The sequence below is a fragment of the Oreochromis aureus genome, linkage group 23 (genome assembly GCF_013358895.1).
Source record: "Oreochromis aureus strain Israel breed Guangdong linkage group 23, ZZ_aureus, whole genome shotgun sequence".
In the NCBI taxonomy this organism is placed as follows: domain Eukaryota; kingdom Metazoa; phylum Chordata; class Actinopteri; order Cichliformes; family Cichlidae; genus Oreochromis; species Oreochromis aureus.
In genome coordinates, this window is record NC_052963.1 from 29,164,089 (window position 1) to 29,185,251 (window position 21,163).

General features: G+C 37.9%; 1 protein-coding gene across 1 annotated transcript in view; it reads right to left on the reverse strand.

The window, feature by feature from the left end:
* Positions 1 to 326: 326 nt before the first annotated feature.
* LOC116314065 (NLR family CARD domain-containing protein 3-like) overlaps positions 327 to 21,163 on the reverse strand; it is a gene marked incomplete at its 3' end in the record, with an annotated part of 28,983 nt that continues 8,146 nt past the window's right edge. The window contains exons 6-11 of the mRNA XM_039607066.1: positions 21,110 to 21,151; positions 16,102 to 17,899; positions 13,470 to 13,643; positions 11,900 to 12,073; positions 499 to 545; positions 327 to 331 (exon numbers count right to left, since the gene is read on the reverse strand). Of these exons, the coding sequence (XP_039463000.1) occupies positions 327 to 331; positions 499 to 545; positions 11,900 to 12,073; positions 13,470 to 13,643; positions 16,102 to 17,899; positions 21,110 to 21,151 (2,240 nt within the window). The remainder of the gene's footprint in view (positions 332 to 498; positions 546 to 11,899; positions 12,074 to 13,469; positions 13,644 to 16,101; positions 17,900 to 21,109; positions 21,152 to 21,163) is intronic.

The following is a 21,163-nucleotide window of genomic DNA, read 5'->3' on the forward strand; positions in this document are numbered from 1 at the left end:
CTGTTGTTGTGCCAGAGAGAACGAGGAGCACCATTATAGCAGCTCAGACTCCAGGAATGATCATTATTTCCAAACACACAGTCATTACTGTCTCCTTTTCTTCTGATTCTTCTGTAACTCACTGATATATAAGATTTTCCTTTCCACTCGACCTCCCAGTAACAGCGACCAGTCAGACCATTTCTACACAGCAGCTGAGGCCAAAAATCAAATCTGTCTGGATGATCAGGATATGACTGAACCTCCTCCACATGTGTCACCTTCCTGTTGTTGTCAGACAGTTTGAGGTTTGCGTTTACTGTGTTTGTGTCGATTGTGAGTTGACAGGAATCTGATGGAGAGAACAAACATAATCCAGTTGCAGTTATTGATCCATCATCTGTTCATTGATTGACACTTTGATGATGACTCCTGCATGAGTGATGTGACAGTTTGAAGATGGTTGAATGTGTGATGCTTTTTTTTTTTTTTCAGGAATCACATTAAAAACACACTTACACTTCCTCAGACCTGGTGTCAACCATCGGACTCCAGCAGGCTCCACCCTGAAAGGAGGAGGGGGGTCAGACCAGCACAGTCTCTTTCAGCATGCACACATGGACATTACATCGCTCGCATACACATACTGTTAGATACTGATAAAGGAACAGTCCAACATTTTCACAAATACACTTCAATCCATACCTGGATCAAATTCCTGATGATTTGGACTGATCCTGGATCTGTCAGTACACCACTGTATTAAACTAAGACCTTCATTATTTTTATATTCCTCTTCTGTTTAGCTGGAAAGGACAATGAAACATAAGTGTGGCATCTCTCTGTTGTCCGAGTTGGTGGGTTTCAATTAGGTTTTAATGTTTTATACTACACTACACTATGGAGAATAAAGCCTGAGTACTGTCACAATTGGCGAGGCAGATTATTGGGAGATGAGGAGTGTGGACCCAAGAGCAGGCACTGACGAAGGACTTATTGTGAGTTAACTTTATTTACAGTGAGACATGAACGAAATACAAACAAAAGCTAAACATGGTAGCGACTACACTTAAAAAACCTATACTGGGTGAAACTAAAGAGCAATACAAAGGAACAAAAACCAGGGACTAGAAACTCGAGACATGAAAGATAAAAACCTGAGACTGAGAACACAGGACATGGAGCATTGGAGTACGGAGAAATACCACAGGCGAAACGCAGGGGAAGACAAGCAGACAGACTGACAAGGAGCAAGGTAGAACACACACTATAAATACACAGAAGGCAACAAGGAAACAGCACACAGGAGGAAGGACACAGCTGAACCTAATTAAACATGACGAAACAGGGAGGAAGACACAGAGAAGACACAATTCAGGACACAGGGAAGCCACATCACAATAATAATAAATAATACAACAATAATAATAATAAAAGTATAAAACTCAAAGCACTGGGTCATCAACCCAGGACCATGACAACTACTACTATTTTTTAGACTGTTAGAAACAGCTAATTCTAGGCTACATATTATTCATCTCCCATTGACTCTGTTTGTCATATGCTATTTATGTCATGGTGCGGAGTCGGGTAACTCTGTGGTTAGGCTTTTTTTTATTCTTTGTTTTGGGATTTTGTGGGTTTTTGTATGGTTTTGTTTATTGTATTTCATGTTTCTTAGTTATTCTTTTGCACCTCTGTGATTTTCCAGCCTTTAGGTTTTGTCTCTGTGCCTCCCTGGTGTTCCTTGTGTTGTGTCTTGTGTTCCTGGGATGATGTTGGTGTTATTTCCTGTTTTACTTTGACGGTGCCATGTCCTATGTCAGTGTGTCTAGTTTTGCTCCCCCTTGTCACGTTATGTCTTATTAATCCCAGCTGTGTTTCCCTCCTGTTGCCCATTCCCACATTACTTATTACTCCTGCACTAGCTTTTTGGTACCTAGCTTGATTGATTGATTTCCCTCCCATGGGTATGAAAAGTTTGGCTGGTGCAAGTTTTTTATTTGTCTAAAGTTAGTGCTTTTTAAACAATTTTAGATTTTATATTTATTTTTGTATGTACAGTCCTCAGTTGTCCAAAACATGTCTTCCAGATTTGAAATGTTACAGATTTATTAAAGATTTTTTCAACATTTTTAACAAGATGTCAAATGTATAAAAGACTCTATGGCTTAATTATACATCAAAAATCACAGTGGTAAAAGAACAAAAAAAGATGCTTAAGTGTGTACTAATGCATCCTAAGACATCCCAATACAACCCTAATATCAGATGTTGTTTTTAAGAGATAAAGATACCCAAGTTAGTAAAAGAGAGGAAATTAAGAGATAATATAAGATACCCAGGTGTTCATCAATGCATGTATGTTAGTAAGTACATGAATTAGTTTAGGGTCAGTTTCCTTTTCATCAAGTCTTCTTGTAAGTATATCAAAAGTCTGCTGTCATGCAGACAAAAGTTGAGCAATGATTTAACAGGATTTCCCATTTAAAACATAAAGGTAAGATGCAGACTGTGAAAGTCTAATTTATTAGAAAAAAATATTTACACTTGACAGAGCAAAGTAGCATACATGCATGATAAAATGGATACCACAACATAACATGGAAAGTGAGAAGGAAAATGCATTGTCTTAACACAATTTTTTAAACCTAAAAACAACATCTGATATTTGTGTTTTTGTGTTTTAAGATTTCTAAAAACTAGTATGTGTCAACACTGCTTTCTCCAAGCAGCATCATTGAACTGACACTTTGAACTAATGTTGATGCTAATAGTTCACATCACAATCTTTATGATGAACAAAAACATTCTCAAGTTTTCTTTTCTTCTTTCCTCTTTAATAATTACAATAGATCATTATTAGGGACCACAAAGATGTCTCATATTCTCCGCATAAAAACAACATGTTTTTATACAAGATACAGGACTTAGAATTTTTTTCCCCAATGTGCATGAGCTCAAAATTTTTCAGTTTTATATCTATAAAGTGTGTTGAAAAGAAGACGTTTATTCTAATGTATAAACTGCACCTCTTGTAAACAAGCTGATTGGAAATGCATTAAAAAACTGAAAACAAATACAATATGGTGGTTTGAAAATCCATGGTGGTAGATGTTAGAGTGAATTGTTAAATGTTGTTATTATTGTACTTGAATTTGTAAGCCTTGGTTCAAACTGTATGATCAAAGACATTGTTCTGTTTCTGTCCTCCTCCCTGGCCTGTTGAATGGCGGCGGATGCAATTAGTTATAGTGTTTAACTGCAGGCACATCCTATGTGAAGGTTCTGTGTCCTTATTTAGTGAGGATGTTTACTTCTTGCCATTTATGGCCTCACCTCTGCTTGTGTATGGTGAGCCATTACAGGAATTGAGCCATATACAGGGTGAGGGGAGATGCCCGTTTGTGATCAGGAAGTCACACAAACACACCCACATCCACACACACAATCACTCACGTGCACATAGAGTGGGATGCAAAAGTTTGGGCAACCTTGTTAATAGTCATTATTTTCCTGTATAAATTGTTGGTTGTTACAATAAAAAATGTCAGTTAAATATATCATATAGGAGACACACAGTGATATTTGAGAAGTGAAATGAAGTTTATTGGATTTACAGAAAGTGTGCAATAATTGTTTAAACAAAATCAGGCAGGTGCATAAATTTGGGCACCACAAAAAAAGAAATAAAATCAATATTTAGTAGATCCGCCTTTTGCAGAAATTACAGCCTCTAAACGCTTCCTGTAGGTTTCAATGAGAGTCTGGATTGTGGTTGAAGGTATTTTGGGCCATTCCTCTTTACAAAACATCTCTAGCATTGACAGCTCTCTTTAACTCACACCACAGATTTTCAATAATATTCAGGTCTGGGGACTGAGATGGCCATTCCAGAACGTTGTACTTGTTCCTCTGCACGAATGCCTTAGTGGATTTTGAGTAGTGTTTCGGGTCGTTTTCTTGTTAAAAGAGCCCCGGCGCAGCTTCAGCTTTGTCACTGATTCCTGGACATTGGTCTCCAGAATCTGCTGATACTGAGTGGAATCCACGTGTCCCTCAACTTTGACAAGATTTCCAGTCCCTGCACTGGCCACACACCCCCACAGCATGATGGAACCACCACCATATTTTACTGTAGGTAGCAGGTGTTTTTCTTGGAATGCTGTGTTCTTTTTCCTCCATGCATAACGTCCCTTGTTATGCCCAAATAACTCAATTTTAGTTTCATCAGTCCATAGCACCTTATTCCAGAATGAAGCTGGCTTGTCCAAATGTGCTTTAACATACCTCAAGCGGCTCTGTTTGTGCTGTGGGTGGAGAAAAGGCTTCCTCTGCATGACTCTTGCATACAGCATCTCCTTGTGTAAAGTGCGCCGAATGGTTGAATGATGCACAGTGACTCCATCTGCTGCAAGATGATGTTGTAGGTCTTTGGTGCTGGTCTGTGGGTTGTCTCTGACTGTTCTCACCATTCGTCGCTTCTGTCTAGCTGAGATTTTTCTTGGTCTGCCACTTCGAGCCTTAACTTGAACTGAGCCTGTGGTCTTCCATTTTCTCAATATGTTCCTAATTGTGGAAACAGGCAGCTTAAATCTCTGAGACAGCTTTCTGTATCCTTCCCCTAAACCATGATGGTGAACAATCTTTGTCTTCAGGTCATTTGAGAGTTGTTTTGAGACCCCCATGTTGCTACTCTTCAGAGAAAATTAAAAGAGGAGGGAAACTTACAATTGACCCCCTTAAATACTCTTTCTCATTATTGGATTCACCTGTGTATGTAGGTCAGGGGTCACTGAGCTTACCAAGCCAATTTGAGTTCCAATAATTAGTTCTAAAGGTTTTGGAATCAATAAAATGACAACAGTGTACATGCACGCACACACACACACACACACACGCACACACACACACGCACACGCTCGCACATGCATACACACACACACTCAGTGCCTTAGTTTTATGACACACCACAGGGGGGTTTTACAATGGGTGTTTGTGAAACTGTGTGTCATAGAATAAAAGGCTGCAGGGGAGACTGGTTCTTTGGAGTCGTCTGAGGTTGAGGGCAGTGGTGCTGCCGGCCAGGCTCCCCTTGCTATAAAGTTAAAACAGGTTGAGCTGTTTGTCTTTGTCCACGGGAATAAGTCTCTGAACCAGCGGGCCTGCTAAGCGCAGACCCAACAGCAGATAAAACATAATTGAGATTGGGGAAGTTCTGTTCCCAAACTTAGGATTGTGTTGGGATGTATAAGGATGCATTGGTGCACATCTTTTATTTGACATTCTTTTACCACTGAGACTATTGAGGTTTAATTAAGCTTAAGAGTCTTTCATATGTTTGACATCTAGCTAAGGGTTAGAAAAATCTTTATCAAATCAGTAACATTTCACATCTTGAGGAAATGGTCTGGTCTGCATCAATAAATGAAATTTTAAACACAGTTCAAACAATCAGCACTATCAGATATTTATGAAGCACAGGCTTTGATAGACATCCTTACGGTGTGAAAGAGCTGCCGGTGACTTGGTGCAGAGAAACACAGAACATTAATGCAGTTCTCTTTCACATAAGCAGGACCAGACTTTCAAAAACTTTTTTAACGAATCTGTGGTTGTGCGCAACTCTGACGCATGTCAACACATCAACAGGTCTTTCAGCTGGGCAGACCCACAGCTTCCATGCTGTGATCTACCTAAATAAAGTGTCTACCTACACTCTAAAAAGTGATTCAGAGGCTTAGTAAATATCACTTTAAATATAAGTTAAATGGCCTTGATAAAATCTCTGAATATTGTTTAAGTAATTATTTGAGTTGGATATATTGAAATAAATGTCTAAAATTTAACTTGTGTTTTTGCGTTAAATTAAGGTATTTATTTACATTTATTTTAGACAAAAAATTCAGAATACCTTTTTTGCATGTACATAATATTTTGTTTGAAACTGAATCAAAATATTTGAGAAATAGGTACTTATCAGTACCTTGGAGTAAAATCATTAATTACTCAAAATCAATATTATTTATCTTCAGCAACTACAACTTAAAAGTCTAAGTAAAACATGATAACATAGAGTAATTGATTATTAGTACGCAGCAAGAACGCACAGCCTCACAGGAAAATTTTCATTTCATCACAACGACGGTTAACGGACACAAACTGAGAGCGGAGCCACCTGGAAAATTTGCTGGTAAGTGGACTGTTCTTTTTGTCCACTTAAAATATGTTTACAGAACTATTGTTATATTTGTTGCAGTTTCTGCTGTCCTCTTGGCCAGATTAATCTTAAAAAAGACATTTTTAAGGCCAATGAGATTTTTTAACTGGTAAATAAAGGATATATAGGAGTCACTGCCAAAAACTGATTGCGTCTTCTACCTTGTTAAAGGAATGTTTTTTATGGCTCAAGATGACTTGATATCATTCATGAGGGATACATTTGACATATCTTTCACATATTATAGACCAACAAGTTATTTATAGCAGTTAAAATACAAGCAATCTGTTGTACCTGTCAGTACAAATATTAAAAAGGTTGTTTCATGTTCTTTTTTATGCGTAAAATCCGTTAACACACGTCACTGGCATGTGAGCTGATGCTGCTCACCCGCATGCCTGTTGCTTCTTATTTACAACAGTGTGGGCGTCATGTCCAGATTTCTAATGTTCTCTAATGTAAAATGCCAGTGCCATTAAAACTTAGTATCCAGCCTAAGAACAGTCTACAGGTTTTCGGTTTATTATTTAAATTGTCGTTTAATACCAATTTAAACCATTGGTAAATACTTTTGTATAGCCAAATGCAAAAAGTTACCCTCAACCAGAGAATAGACGCTCCAGCATAAGAATCTAATTTTTATTTTACTCATTTTATCATCTCTTTAAAAAATGGCAGAACATTTAATGATGGAAACGTACCATCGGAAACCCTCACGTTAACTTTTATTAACAATCCATCAAGCGGTGCGGCTTCGTAGCTTACCAAAGTAGTAGTAAATCATTTTTGACAGATTTTTGAGCACCATGTACCACATAAAAAACGGTTCGAGGTCAGTAAGCTCAACCAGAATTTATACACAACGCACATTGGATTATAAGGCGCACTGTTGATTTGTATTTATCAGTCTTCATTGGCTTAGTCTTGTTATTTTGTGGCATGTGCCAGATTTTTAATATTTTTATTTTGGAATTCACTTTTTGTTCCTTCACAAATACAAGTGTTTTATTCTAGAAAGTGCTTAATTTCTCTACTGTTAATTCAACTGCAAAAGTTATGTTTAAGTTTACACAGAAAAGCAAAAAGATGTTTAAATGTGCAATGTTTCATATTTTACTAACTACATTCCCATTGAGAAAACAAGAGAGGTGATCATCAGATGTCTCATTGACCATCTGGGAGAAGATGCAAATACCCTAATCAAAGACTTCAAGGTTGGTGCATTAAGTCACTTTCAGGAATTTTAAAAGTTTTATATTTTGGGTAATGGGATCATAGTTCCTATGCAATAAATGAAATTTTGATTGCAGGAAGTGTGTAGTAGTGCTGTTTTAGTTTAGTTTATTTGTTGCTGTTTTTAGGACACTTAAGGGTTGCATATAAGCATGAGTAATGGAATTTTTTTTCTGAGATTCTCCACCCAGCCCCCAAATACAATAATCGAAAGATCAGTGGGTCAGACACATTGAATCATAATGATGTAAAAATGTCATAACTGCAGCATTCACATTTCCTAGTAGGTCTGAGTGAAGGAAACTGGACTCAATTCAGCGAAACATCTTGAAGGAACCAAAGAAGCCTAGTTTCCTTCACTTAACCTACTAGGATTACCATGACCTGAATGACTGAGAACCTTCACCAGCTATAAAGGAAACATCAAATAACTGTTTATCATGGTGTGTATCACTGCTGAAAGCCCCCGCCCATTTCAAAACAACCACTCCCCCCATATTATTTCACACAGAGAGACCATTTATGCAGCGGAAAAACTAACTTACCTAAAATTACTTAAAATTGCAGATGTCAGTGTTAAAATTAGTAGCTTCAGATTTCACATGAAAACAGGCTTTTTGTGTCCATGTCTTAAAATATGTGGGATAAAAGTAAGCTCTAGTTCTGTGTTATGTCTACATGAGGATGTTGATGATGGTTGTGTTGAAGAGGCTTTGGCTGAGGAGGTGATGAAGGTTTACCTGCTGGAGAACCAAGATGGGTCTTTCCGCGTGATGTAGGGATAATTATTGAGGACATAACTGTTCTAAGTAATCTTGGGGATCTCAGCAGAGCCTGTTACTCTGTGTTAGGACTAGCCTATGCTTTAGATCTGAAATACCCCAAGAATCTCAAATATTCCTTTGTGGTATTCCAAAAAGTGTTCCTGGAGCTGGATCCTGCAAACCTTTAAGTCAAGGTTCAGAGACTGAAAAATCACCTCTGTGCATTGTCTATTACCCTGAGGAAGGGTCTAAGCTTGTTCTTGCATCATGGCAGTTCTTGTGTAATTAACTGCAGGATGGAACAGAAACCATGAGCCTTTTTCATTGTTTGGTTAATTTTGTTTTACAATCTGAGATTTTGTGTTTGCTTTCCTCGTTTGTCATTTATCTTTTAAGTAGGAAAGGTTTTGAGCTAACAGGGAAAAGACTGTTTTCTTTTTAGTGCTTGGTTGTTTGGAGTTATTGCCATGTTGATGAAAATATAAAATGTTTCATTGTTAAAAATGTTACCATGTGGTCATTTTTCATACATGTATTATAAAACACACATCTACATATAATTAGTTTTTTAACTTAGAACTACCAGTGAAATACAATAAAATTCATATTAAATTTTAAGCCCAATTTTGATTAATTACAATTTAAAAAATTAAGTAAATGCAACAATTTTTGTGTTAAATGACCATCTTGATTTTAGTTACATATACCAAGAATTTCAGTATTATCTACTCAATTTTTTGTGGTTTTCACTTAAGCTTACTTTTTTAAACTTATAATTTCAGTTCTATTGACTCAAGTTTTGATGTTACTGTACCAACTACAATTATTCATTTCAAATTAACTTGTTTAAGCTTTAGATATTCAATTGATCAAGTATAATTAAGAGATTTGACTGATTTCCAGTCTACTCAATATTTGTGAGTGTAAAAATGTTGCATCAAAAATTTTTAAGGAAATGTCAGTTTTAGTTTTTAGAGTGTATCTAAAGTCAAACATTACAGTTGGAATTGTCCACACCAGCCATGCTCTTCATAGCCACAAGAGGGAAACTTTATCAAGCTAGGTACCAAAAGGCCAGCTCTATGCCATTTTAGAAAGGTCCAAAGAGAATAAGAGAATAATATGTATTCTAGAATTAAACACCTACATTCTTTAGAGAAACATAGCTCATTACCTCAATATATGCACAGGCTCACATGCATAAATGACCAGCCTCTCAGGGGCACTGAGACCAATACCATTACATAATGAGTCTTTTAAATGTATCGAATATCACACTGCACATATAGTCATGCTGGACACTGTGTGGTGATATTTATATTGCTCTGGCACAGCTATGCTCTACCTTCAATTAGTTTCACAGTCAGTTTCCTTTTCGTCAACATTTCTTCCAAGTGCATCACAATTATCTGCTCATTCGATTTCACAAGCTATTTCTTACAATTATTTTTTTTTTACTTTGACAGCCTCCTGTCTGGTGTGCAATGTTCCCTCTAAGGTGCGCACATGCGCAATTGCGCACTGCTGGCACGGTCTCTGCGCACAGAAAATCTGCGTTGCGCACAAAAAAAATCTAACCTGAATTGAAATTAAAATTAATACTTTAACAATTCTGTTTTGCAGTGTTAGTCAGTAAGTGACTGGCTGCTCCCGTATGGGATTAGAACGATGCCACCTTATCCCATAGTATATATATATACGGATGTAAATCGCAGCCAATAATGCGATTTACATCCGTATATACGCAGCTAATCAACGTCGTTGACAGGCTATGACAGCGTCCTTATGTGCCGACACCGGTGTTTTAGCTGGCAAAGCGGCGTGGCTGATGTGGAGTGAAGCCACGTTAATGACAACGTGTACAACCATTGGAGATGTGAGCAGGACAGACGGAACAATTGACGGAAAAAGTGGGGACTTTATACCAGTTTTTAAATTGTGTTGATAGGCTACGTAAAACCAGAGTTGTGATAAAAAATATGCAATGTTTGGTTTTCTTCCTGAATACTGTCGTTGTTTATATTTACTGCGAGAATAAACGGTAAAAACGGCATTTTATAAGAAAAAAGGCTCGAAAGCACTCTCCGCCTGTGAGCAAAAACAAACTCCACCCCCCTCTCCCTTTCCTATTCGTCCAGAAAGTACCATGTCGACCAATCAAAAAATGATATGGCAACGTGGACTCTAGTTGTTAAGAAACAGGGGGAAGTTTTAGGAGTGACGGCGGTGTTTTGTGATGTGAGAGATTTGAGACGTTTAGCACAAATCTTGTGTAGTTAGTGTGTAGTGTAGTCAATAGTTTTGTTGTGTGTGTCAGAACAATGAGGCGACTACTGAATGTTACAGGTGTTACAGGAGTGATACATCTCCTGTTGTCAGGCCTGCAGGTATCAGGCTATTGTTCTACTTTATCTAATAGTGGACAGAAATTATTTTTTGGAGTGGCACAAATAATTTGTGTGGCATCAGATTTGATGCAGAACAGCTGATTGTTCTGTAAATAGTTTGAAATGTTTATTTAAAAACGCCTTGGCTGCATTTAAAAAAAAATAGCTGCAAAAAACTTTGATGTTTGCCAAACTGAGTTACTTTTTTGAAGAAGTAACTATATAATTAATTGCCCAGCATTGGTCATTATATAGTATATTTTGCAGACAGAGAGTTACAGGACTCTCTCCCAGACCACAGACTCATACTCATAATACAAGTCAGAGCTTTATTTTTAAAAAAAAGAAAAAAAAGTTGTGTTTTCGAAATTGGAGTTCAAGTTATTTTTACTTCCAATAGTGTTAACATACTACACAGGTCAATGACTAGATTTTTTTTACATTTTCATTGCAAGTGGACTAAAGCAGTTAATTAAAAGTAGTCTAACATAAATGTAAATACTGTAATTTGATTATTTTAATAAACCATGTAACTTGGATGGATTAGATGCTGGCATGGCCACAGTGCACACGTCTGATGTCGCTCACAGTGGTCCAAGGGACCGCTCAGGGAGTTTGTGTATTCGCTCAGACACGTGAAAAATTAGAGGGAACATTGCTGGTGTGCATCATGTTCAGTTTTGTTTCCCTCTGTCTCATTTGCTAGATTCCATTCAGCTGTGTTCCCTCCTGTGGTTTGTTCCCTCGTTTCTTGCTACAAGAACGAGCAAAGGTAGTTCAGAGGTCTGGAGATTTTGCACATGCACGGACAAGCAAAGATGCAGCTTCTATTCTTCTGATATGTTTTTTGGTTTGCTTTATTTAAGTCTACTTTTAATTAAATTCACAATAGACTAGTCATGTTCCTTTGGCTTTCAGGTTCAGTTTCAAATCTGATTTTAAAACTTTTGTTTTAAATATGATTGTTTCATATTTAACATGTCCTAGGACTGTTCCCATACAGAGATTAAGCTAATCTGGACCATGTCAAAAGGGAGGAAAAGGATCAAATAAATGCACCATTAAAATACAGCTATTTAGCCGAATCGTGAATAAATGACAGGCAAAAGGCAGTTATCATTAAGATTCCTGAAAAAGGTCTCTTTGGAGACTCCTGTGTATATAATGACTGTTTATTATCGAGCTAGACTAGTATTTCTGTTTCTGATAATGTACCTTGTGACTGTTCATGCCATATCTACACAAAACAAACAGGAAGTGAATGAAGGACACAGAAAATGTTTCTAGCTTTTCCTCCTCTTACTTTCTTGCCATACCTGAGTGTGTCCAGTCTCCAGTGTGGATCCTCCAGTCCTGTAGACAGCAGCTTAATTCCTGAAGCTCCTGGATGATTGTAGCTCAAGTCCAGTTCTCTCAGATGGGAAGGGTTGAAGCTCAGAGCTGAGGCCAAAGAAGTGCAGCCTTCCTCTGTGATCAGACAGCCTGACAGACTGCAGACAGACAAAACAACAATCTATCAGTGAAGAATTTGCTGAAGCTTTGTCTGTGTTTTTTCTGTTTTTCAGACAAAATGATATTCATCCATTCCATTGTCTCAAGTTGTATAGCAGTGGACAGTACAATATTATCCAACATTAGAGAACATCGAAACATTTGAGCAGCACTTGAATATAGTAGTAAGGAAAAACACCCTCAGAAAGACCTCAGCTGATGATCCAAAGCATACCACTTCATCTGTAAAACTTGCTAAAGTGTGATGGCTTGGGCATGCATCGCTGTTTATCGATGATGTGACACAGGACACGCCTGCTTCAGGTCCGTGGGGTTGAAGCACTTAGACACTTACATGGAGAAACTCTGTGAACACAAGCACGCTCACAAACACAGGTGTGCACTGAAGTGTACACACAGACACACAATATCTTGGGTGGCTGCTGCCTCAAACAGTTTCTCGTATTATTACTACTCTGCGCTTTTGAGTAAAATTTGTTAGTTATTGTTTATTATTGTTATTTATGCATATGTTGGTTGTTACTGTGGTTTATCTAATATGTGTTTTTCTTCTTTTTCTATTTACTCAACAGGTGTTGAAGCAGATTCTCGATATTTTTTCTCTCTCTCCCTTTCTCTCACCATCCCTCTTTCTTTTTTCATTTCCATCTCCCGGTCTTGTTAGTTTTGATAAGTCAAAAAAAACCCAAAAACCAAATCCTATTAAATTTCTATTAAAATATAACTGTAAGAAATTAACATTTTATTTTTAATTATTTAATTCGTCCAATTACTTTTAAGCCCCCAAAATAAAGGAATTGTTTAAAAAATACTTTAGTTCCTCACATTTTTATGCAGTGTTTTTGTTCAGCCCACTGAATTAAAGCTGAAAGTCTGCATTTCAACTGCATCTGCACCATTTCATTTAAAATATACTGTTGTAATGTAATGTAATCAACCAAAACTAGAAGAATAAAGTTGTCTCTAAAAATATTTATGGACCTAATTATATGAAGAAAAGCTAATATAGGAGAAATATCATCTCTCTTTGTTGTCCCTCTCAGTACTCTTGATGCAGCACTCTGGATCAACTAGGCTTCTGAGGGAGCTTTTCAGACAACCAGTGAATGACAATAAACCAGCCCAGAAGTATGTTACCTGATTTTTAACACCATTCTTTATCTTTACTGTGCACATAAAATCACATCATTTAATCAAAAAGGACTCCAAGAATCATTGCAGTGTTATGGAAATTTTACAAACAGTAATTCGGAGGCAAGTATTCCACTCAAAAGTAAATAAAATGTACCTGACAGGTGTATAAGATTTAGCTTTTTATGAAATCTTGTAATACAGATTGCAAATAATCCTGGGTGAAAAAGACTGAACCCTAACCTCAGAGTTTCCAGGGTGCAGTGTGGACTCTGTAATACACCAGACAGAAGCTTCAGTCCTGAATCTTGAACGTCATTGTCACTCAGGTCGAGCTCTCTCAGACTACAGAGAGGGGAGCTGAGAACTAAGGACAAAGCTTCACAGCTTTTCTCTGAGAGAAAACAGCAAGTCAGTCTGGAAGATAAAGAAGAGAAAGACAAAAAACAGTTGCTTTTTATTGTAATAATGGTGCTGTAAGGAATTTCTAAGTTTGGGGATATTTTATGTTTGAAAACTGCCTGGAATTGTTGCCTTATTTTAAACACATCAGAAATGTGGCAGTCTACTGTGACTGAGGAAATAATAAGAAAAAAATACTAAGACACAACAAGAAATGGTTGATATAACATTTGTAACTAAAATGTTTAACTGGTAAATCATGTCACTGGATGAAAAATAAAATATCCTTTGATCTGACCTTAGAGTTTTCAGGTTGCAGTGTGGACTTTGGAGTGCAGCAGACATAAGCTTGACTCCTGAATCCTGTAGATTGTTGTTACTCATGTCCAACTCTTTCAGACTACAGGACTGAGAGCTGAGAACTGAGGACACAGCTTCACAGCTTCTCTCTGAGAGGAAACAACCACTCAGTCTGGAAAATAATTTTAAAAAATACATATTTGTGTTTAAAAACAAACACATTGACCATTGAACCTAATAATAAAAATAAAAATAAGTGTACTACAATTCCCAGTTAACAAAAAAGCTTAAAATTTAAGTCAGGTTTAAATAAAAAAAAAATTAAAATTGCTCAATAAAAACAATTACCCCTGTAAATGGAAAACAGTGAGCAGCTGGTACATTTAGTTATAATACTTCAGTAAGTTTTGGCACGTGTAAATAGTACTGACTTTGTAAATACTACTTGTCAATCCAGCATCTGTGATGTTGCTGTTGCTAGATACATTTCAGTCATTCATTTCATATACTGGACCCTAGTGCATAGGCCCTCAGTTCATCAGCTGTCTAAATACAACAATGAATCTATCTATCGATCGATAGATAGATAGAAGTAATTGGACAAATTATATATGTATATATGTATATATATAAATTTATTATTTAGATTCTCCCTCTGCCCTTCATTTTCCTTAAAGCTCAGGTCCAGGGAGCTTGAGGGTCCTGTGCAGTGTCTTTGCTGATCCTAGGACTGTGCTGTTGTGGACAGAGATCACACGGTCGCTTGTGGCCACCTTCCGGATGTAATCATGGATGTTTATTGTCTCACCCTAAAATTGGGTTCTGACACTCACTAGTTTTCTGCTGTTTGCTTTATGCTTAACATACAGTCTCAGGGTGCTGTGTTTGGGGTGAAAACCTCCATGCATGGTCAAGAGCTTCCTTGTCCTGGGAGTGGTTGCAGCTTTCCTATTTGCCTATGGGATTCCCAGGTACTTGTCTGCAATGTTGCAGACATCCAGCAGTCCAGGATCCATGTGTGGGGGATTGAGTTATAGGCTTTCTTATAATCCATCCAGGTGGTGCGCAAGTTGGTCTGTGAGGTTTTGCAGTCTCTGCAACTATTCAACTATTGAGCTCTTCATTTTAGATTATATAATGCCTGACAGGAGCTTCCATGTGGTACTGAGTTAGGTTAATGGCTGGTAGTTGGATGGGACCAGTCCCCTCTGGGGATCCTTGGAGATCATGACTGTCTGGTCTCCTGTCATATTTGGGGATTAGTGCCCAATCTCGGGTGGGGGTGATACCATCATCAGCTCTTGCCATAGCATTTGTGTTGTACCTCAACAATCTCCAGTTGGGATGGCAGTTCCTTCTGACTAATTTTAATACGAGACAAATATTACTAGATTAAATACAAAATGTAGTTTTTAAATTATGTAATTTATAATATAATTTATTTTTCAAAACAACTGTTAAATCACAAATTAACTTCTAAGCCATTTCTAAGGCTTTGAGACTCCAGCAAACAATGGTGAGAGCAATTATCTACAAATAGAGAGGATTTTTACCTTGGTGAACCTTCTCGGGAGTGGCTGGTCTACCAAAATTAATCAGAGCATTAAGAACTAATCCAGAAGGTCACAGAAGAACCCAGTACAACATCTTATGAACTAGAGAACTCATTTGGTACAGTTAAGGTCATTGTTCATGATTCAACAATAATTAATTGACACAGAAAAAATCCCATCCATGGGAGATTTCCATGGAGAAAACTACAGCAAACACTAAAAATAGCCCAGTTGAGAAAATGAGAGGAGAAATAAGTGAGGACTAAACAGAACATTACAGTGAAAAAACATTTGAATGTTCTTTGCGCTTCATGATGAAAACCGTAAAAAAACAAACAAACAAACGCTGACGTGTTAATGATTATCACCTATGAGTCCAACACTGGCTGGTTCTGGCTACACCCACAAATGTCTCAGAAACAGACATTTTCTGCACTATGAAACATTAACAGTATCTTATACTTGGCTAGGAGTGCTGTATTCAATACTTTTAGAGTCTAAGGGCCCAGTACCAATTACAAGTTTAAAACTCATTATAAGATTTTTAATTAATTAATTATAAACATCTTTTTTTATTAAGAACAATCAAAAAATGAAGGTGTGATCACATATATACTTACAGAGCTTTGTTGGAGGCTTTGATCACTGGCAGCAGCCTCAGAAGAGCCTCCTCTGAAGCTGAAAATTTCTTCAGGTCAAACACATCCAGATCTTTTTCTGATGACAGTAAGATGAAGACCAGAGCTGACCACTGAGCAGAGGACAGTTTATCTGTGGAGAGACGCCCTGAACTCAGAGACTGTTGGATCTCCTCCACTAGCGAACGATCATTCAGTTCATTCAGACAGTGGAACAAATTGATGCTTTTTTCTGCAGACAGATTCTCACTGAATTTCTCCTTGATGTACTGGACTGTTTCCTGATTTGTCTGTGAGCTACTTCCTGTCTGTGTCAGCAGGCCTCTTAGGAAAGACTGGTTGGTCTGCAGTGAAAGACCCAGGAGGAAGCGGAGGACCAGGTCTAGGTGTCCATTTGGACTCTGTAAGGCCTTGTCCACAGCACTCTGGTGGAGAAACTTTAGCTTTGGTTTCTTAAATAATTTGGAGAATAATGATGTCGTTTGTTGTTTCTCTAGCAGATTGACTCCAGAGTTTATGAAGGTCCCATGGAGATGAAGAGCAGCCAGAAACTCCTGAACACTCAGATGAACAAAGCAGAACACCTTGTCCTGGTACAGTCCTCGCTCCTCTTTAAAGATCTGTGTGAACACTCCTGAGTACACTGAGGCTGCTCTGATATCGATGCCACACTCTGTCAGGTCTGATTCATAGAAGATCAGGTTTCCTTTCTGCAGCTGATCAAAAGCCACTTTTCCCAGAGACTCAATCATCTTCCTGCTCTCTGGACTCCAGTGTGGATCTGTCTCAGTTCCTCCATCATATTTGACCTTCTTCACTTTGGCCTGAACCACGAGGAAGTGGATGTACATCTCAGTCAGGGTCTTGGGCAGTGTTCCTTTCTCTCTGGTTTGCAGCACATCCTCCAGAACTGTAGCAGTGATCCAGCAGAAGACTGGGATGTGACACATGATGTGGAGGCTTCGTGATGTCTTAATGTGGGAGATGATCCTGCTGGCCTGCTCCTCATCTCTGAATCTCTTCCTGAAGTACTCCTCCTTCTGTGGGTCAGTGAACCCTCTGACCTCTGTCACTATGTTGACACACTGTGGAGGGATCTGATCGGCTGCTGCAGGTCGTGTGGTTATCCACAGGCGAGCAGAGGGAAGCAGGTACCCCCTGATAAGGTTTACCAGCAGCACGTTCACTGAGGTGGACTTTCTAGGGTCAGATAGCATTTTAGTTTTGTGGAAGTTCAGAGGAAGTCGACACTCATCCAGACCATCAAAGATGAACACAACCTGGAAGTCTTGAAAGCTGCAGATTCCTGCTTCTTCGGTTTCAGTAAAGAAGTGATGAACAAGCTCCACCAAGCTGAACCTTTCCTCTTTTAGCACATTCAGCTCTCTGAAAGTGAATGGAAATATGAACTTGATGTCCTGGTTGGCTTTTTCTTCAGCCCAGTCAAGACTGAACTTCTGGGTCAGCAATGTTTTCCCAATGCCAGCCACTCCCTTTGTCAGCACTGTTCTGATTGGTTTATTTCTTTCAGGTGAGGCTTTAAAGATGTCTTCTTGCCTGATTGTTGTTTCTGGTCTGTCTGGTTTGCCAGATATAGTTTCAATCATTCTGACCTCATGTTCTTTATTGACCTCTGCAGTCCATCCCTCTGTGATGTAGAGCTCTGTGTAGATCTGATTCAGAAGAGTCGTTTTTCCTGCTTTAGCGATCCCCTCAAACACACGCTGGAATTTTTCTTTCAGGTTAAACTTGAGTTTAAGGTGACACATTTGTAGAGCCTCTAAGTTAGAAACAGCAGATAAGAGGATTAGCCTGTTGCAGTTTATACCATGTAAAACATCTTTTTTTATTGCATCTTTATAACAATTTTTGCATACATCTCATCAAATCAAAATTGGCCTTGTACTCGATTATTGCTGATTTGCATGGAAATCTTATGGTACAAAGTCTGGAAATGTCTGACATTTTAGATATTTAACCCTTACATGCATGAATTATGACAAATTCAATCAGTATTTTTCTTTCTCAAGTATTTTTATTCATCTTTAGGCATGACAGGATGAATAAAAGTCCTCAGGAAAAAAATCCTGATTGAGGCTGTCATAATTCATGCATGACAGGGTTAAATAACAATAATTACAATGAAACATGTCATACATCTATAGTAATATTAAACAACCATTGGGTGGCAGGGTATTTAGTGATAAATCAGTGTCCAATGTAGTGGTTTATGTGCAAGTAAACCATCAACACTGACACAAATACAAGAAAATAGCCTTTGATTAGCTGTCCACTATACACTGTATGTATGTATATGCATGCAGTCCTTTAAAGTTTGTCTAAAGTTACCACATCCAGTCCTAAGTATAAGCTTTGTCAAAAAAATAAAGTTTTAAGCATAATCCTGAACTTGTTCTTGTTCTTTCTGTGTCAACACAGAGCAATGTTTGGCTAGCTGATCTTCGTGGCGTGGCTGTAACTCAGGCAGTAGAGAAGGTCATCTACTCATTGGAAGCTTAGTGGTTCAGTCCCTGAATGCTCCAGTCTGCATGCCAAATTTCCTTGGGCAGGATACTAACCACAAGTATAAATGTGTGGGAATTTTAGCTGGAAAGTACTTAAGCATAGAAGAAAATGCTGGTGTGAATGGGACATTGTCTGAAAAGCACTTTGAGAGAATTGGTTAATTTACCATGTTAGTTCACACCAAATGACTAGCAATTAATATTTTACATAGTCGTATATTTCATATTGTAAAGTAAATAAACACTTTAATAAGCAATAAGTCTTATTAAGGTGCACACTGTGCTTAATTGGTGGGAAATATGAGGTGAAGCATTCATTTATTAAGATTTTTAGGGTCTGTGAGACAGCCATTTTCAGGTCTCTATAGAGATGTCAGGTAGAGTTCAGCGGTGCTCTGATGGGGTTACTCTTGGGCATTTGTAAAGTTGCCTATAAGCCACAGCTGTAGAGAGCAGAGAATCCTGTTCCTCATAGTCTGATCTTTTAGGTGCTTTTTTTTTTTTTAAACACCAAGTGGACTTTTATGCATGCTGCACTAAAAAGAGGCATGTGTCTAGCCATTGTACCATAAAGCCAACATCTGTGAAGGGCTGCAGATGTAGTTGTCCTTGTGGAAGGACAACTAAAAGGAGGGAGACCTTCCAGCGTGCTATTAGCGCTCAGTTCAAAAGCCAGAATCTCTGATAGTATGGAGGTTCATAAGTGCATACGGTATGGGAAGCTTAAATTTTTTGGGAGGAACTATGAATGCTGAAGGCTATATAAAGGTTTTAGACCAACATATGTTCTCCTTCAGATGACGTTTATGTCAAGGAAGTCCCTATGTATCTCAGTAGGACAATGCAAAACTGCATACTTCAACTATTACAACAGCATTGCTTTGTCTGCCTGCAGTCCAGATATTTAACCTATGGAGAACATTTGGTGCATCAATAAATGTAAAATGCGTCAAAGATAACCGTGAACTCTTCAGCAGTTGTAAACCTACATCAGGCAAGAATGGTATCAAATTCCAACACTAAAAGTCCAGAAACTCAAACCCACTATGTCCAGAAATCTCCAAACTGTATTAAAAAGAAGAGGATATGTTACACAATGGTTCAGTTTATCCAAAATGCTGCAGTGAGAACACCTTCATCTTTCAGATTTCTCTCCTGTGGAACCAGCTCCCATTTTGGATTCAGGAAACAGACAACCTCTCTACTTTTAACATAGTGCATTTAACGCAACCTCTCTTTTTGATAAAACATATAGTTATGGCTGGATCAATGTGTGACTGAATCGTCCCTTAGTTACGCTTCTTTCCTTCTCTCACCTATTTTCACTCATTATATGTTTACACACCACTGTGCATTTAATCATTATTTATTATTAATGTCTGTCTCTCTTCCACAGCATGTCTTTTTTCCTGTCTTCCTTCCTTCACCCCCACCAGTCTCTCAGAGACCAGCCCCTCCTTGAGTCTGGCTCTGTCTGAAGGTTTCTTATTGTTAAAAGAAACATTCTAATCACCTCGTGGTGATTTAGTGCTATATAAATAAAACTGAACTGAAGTTATAAAAAACAACACTGAAAGCGAGCAGCAAGTAATATTATGGAGGTTACTTGTTTGGCTGGATTTACTTTATGAAGCGCACTGCTGGTTCAAACCTCTTTTTTTTCCCATTTAACAGCTGTTGAAACACTCTGAAGTTTCTTTGGTGCCTTCACTCTGATCTCTTCCCCACCACAGTTTAAGAGGTCTGCAGATACTTGTTGGACTTTGTTTTTGGATTTGGTCCTGATGTGCAGTGTGGATTGTGGGTTAGATAGACAGCTTTGTGAGAGATGAAATCCACTCATATTATAGAAAGACCTCCATTCCATTCTAATGGACTTTTTTTGTATCATTATTTCATTTGCTTTGCTCATTTTAAGTAAACAGCATAATACACAGTAAACAGTTAAAATAATTACTATTTTTATTCTTTCTTAATTTTAAAAACATTATTAATATTTCTAGAAATTCTGGTTTAATTTTGTAATTATGGGTTACTGAAAGTAAACTATTGAAAAAAAGTCACAACATCATGCATTTAAAAGCACAAACAGTGAAGGTCTCAGTGTTTTCTGAATTAATTGTATACTTCTATACTTTTGTACGTATAATTTTCCTTAAACAATAACTTGTATGAACATTTCTGATTCCACAGCTTTTTCTTATTTTCACATCTCAACTACAGCTTTGTAAGTCGATGTGACTCTAGAGCATAAATATCATGTAAATGCTTTTACGTCCAATGAAATAAAGTTAGAGATTATTAAACCAAACAGCCATCCATTCACTAGAGCTCAGGCTTAAGTTGTACTGAAGAGCTGCACTAAGGCTACTGAGATACCACATTGAAATAACCAGAGCTCTGATTGGTTAACTCAGGGTTGTTGCTTTGCTGACGTCTCTTCAGACAAAATAATGAATTCTTACCTTCTGATGAAAGTGAGGAAGCTGCCTGGGCTGAAGGACTTCCTGTTGGAGGAA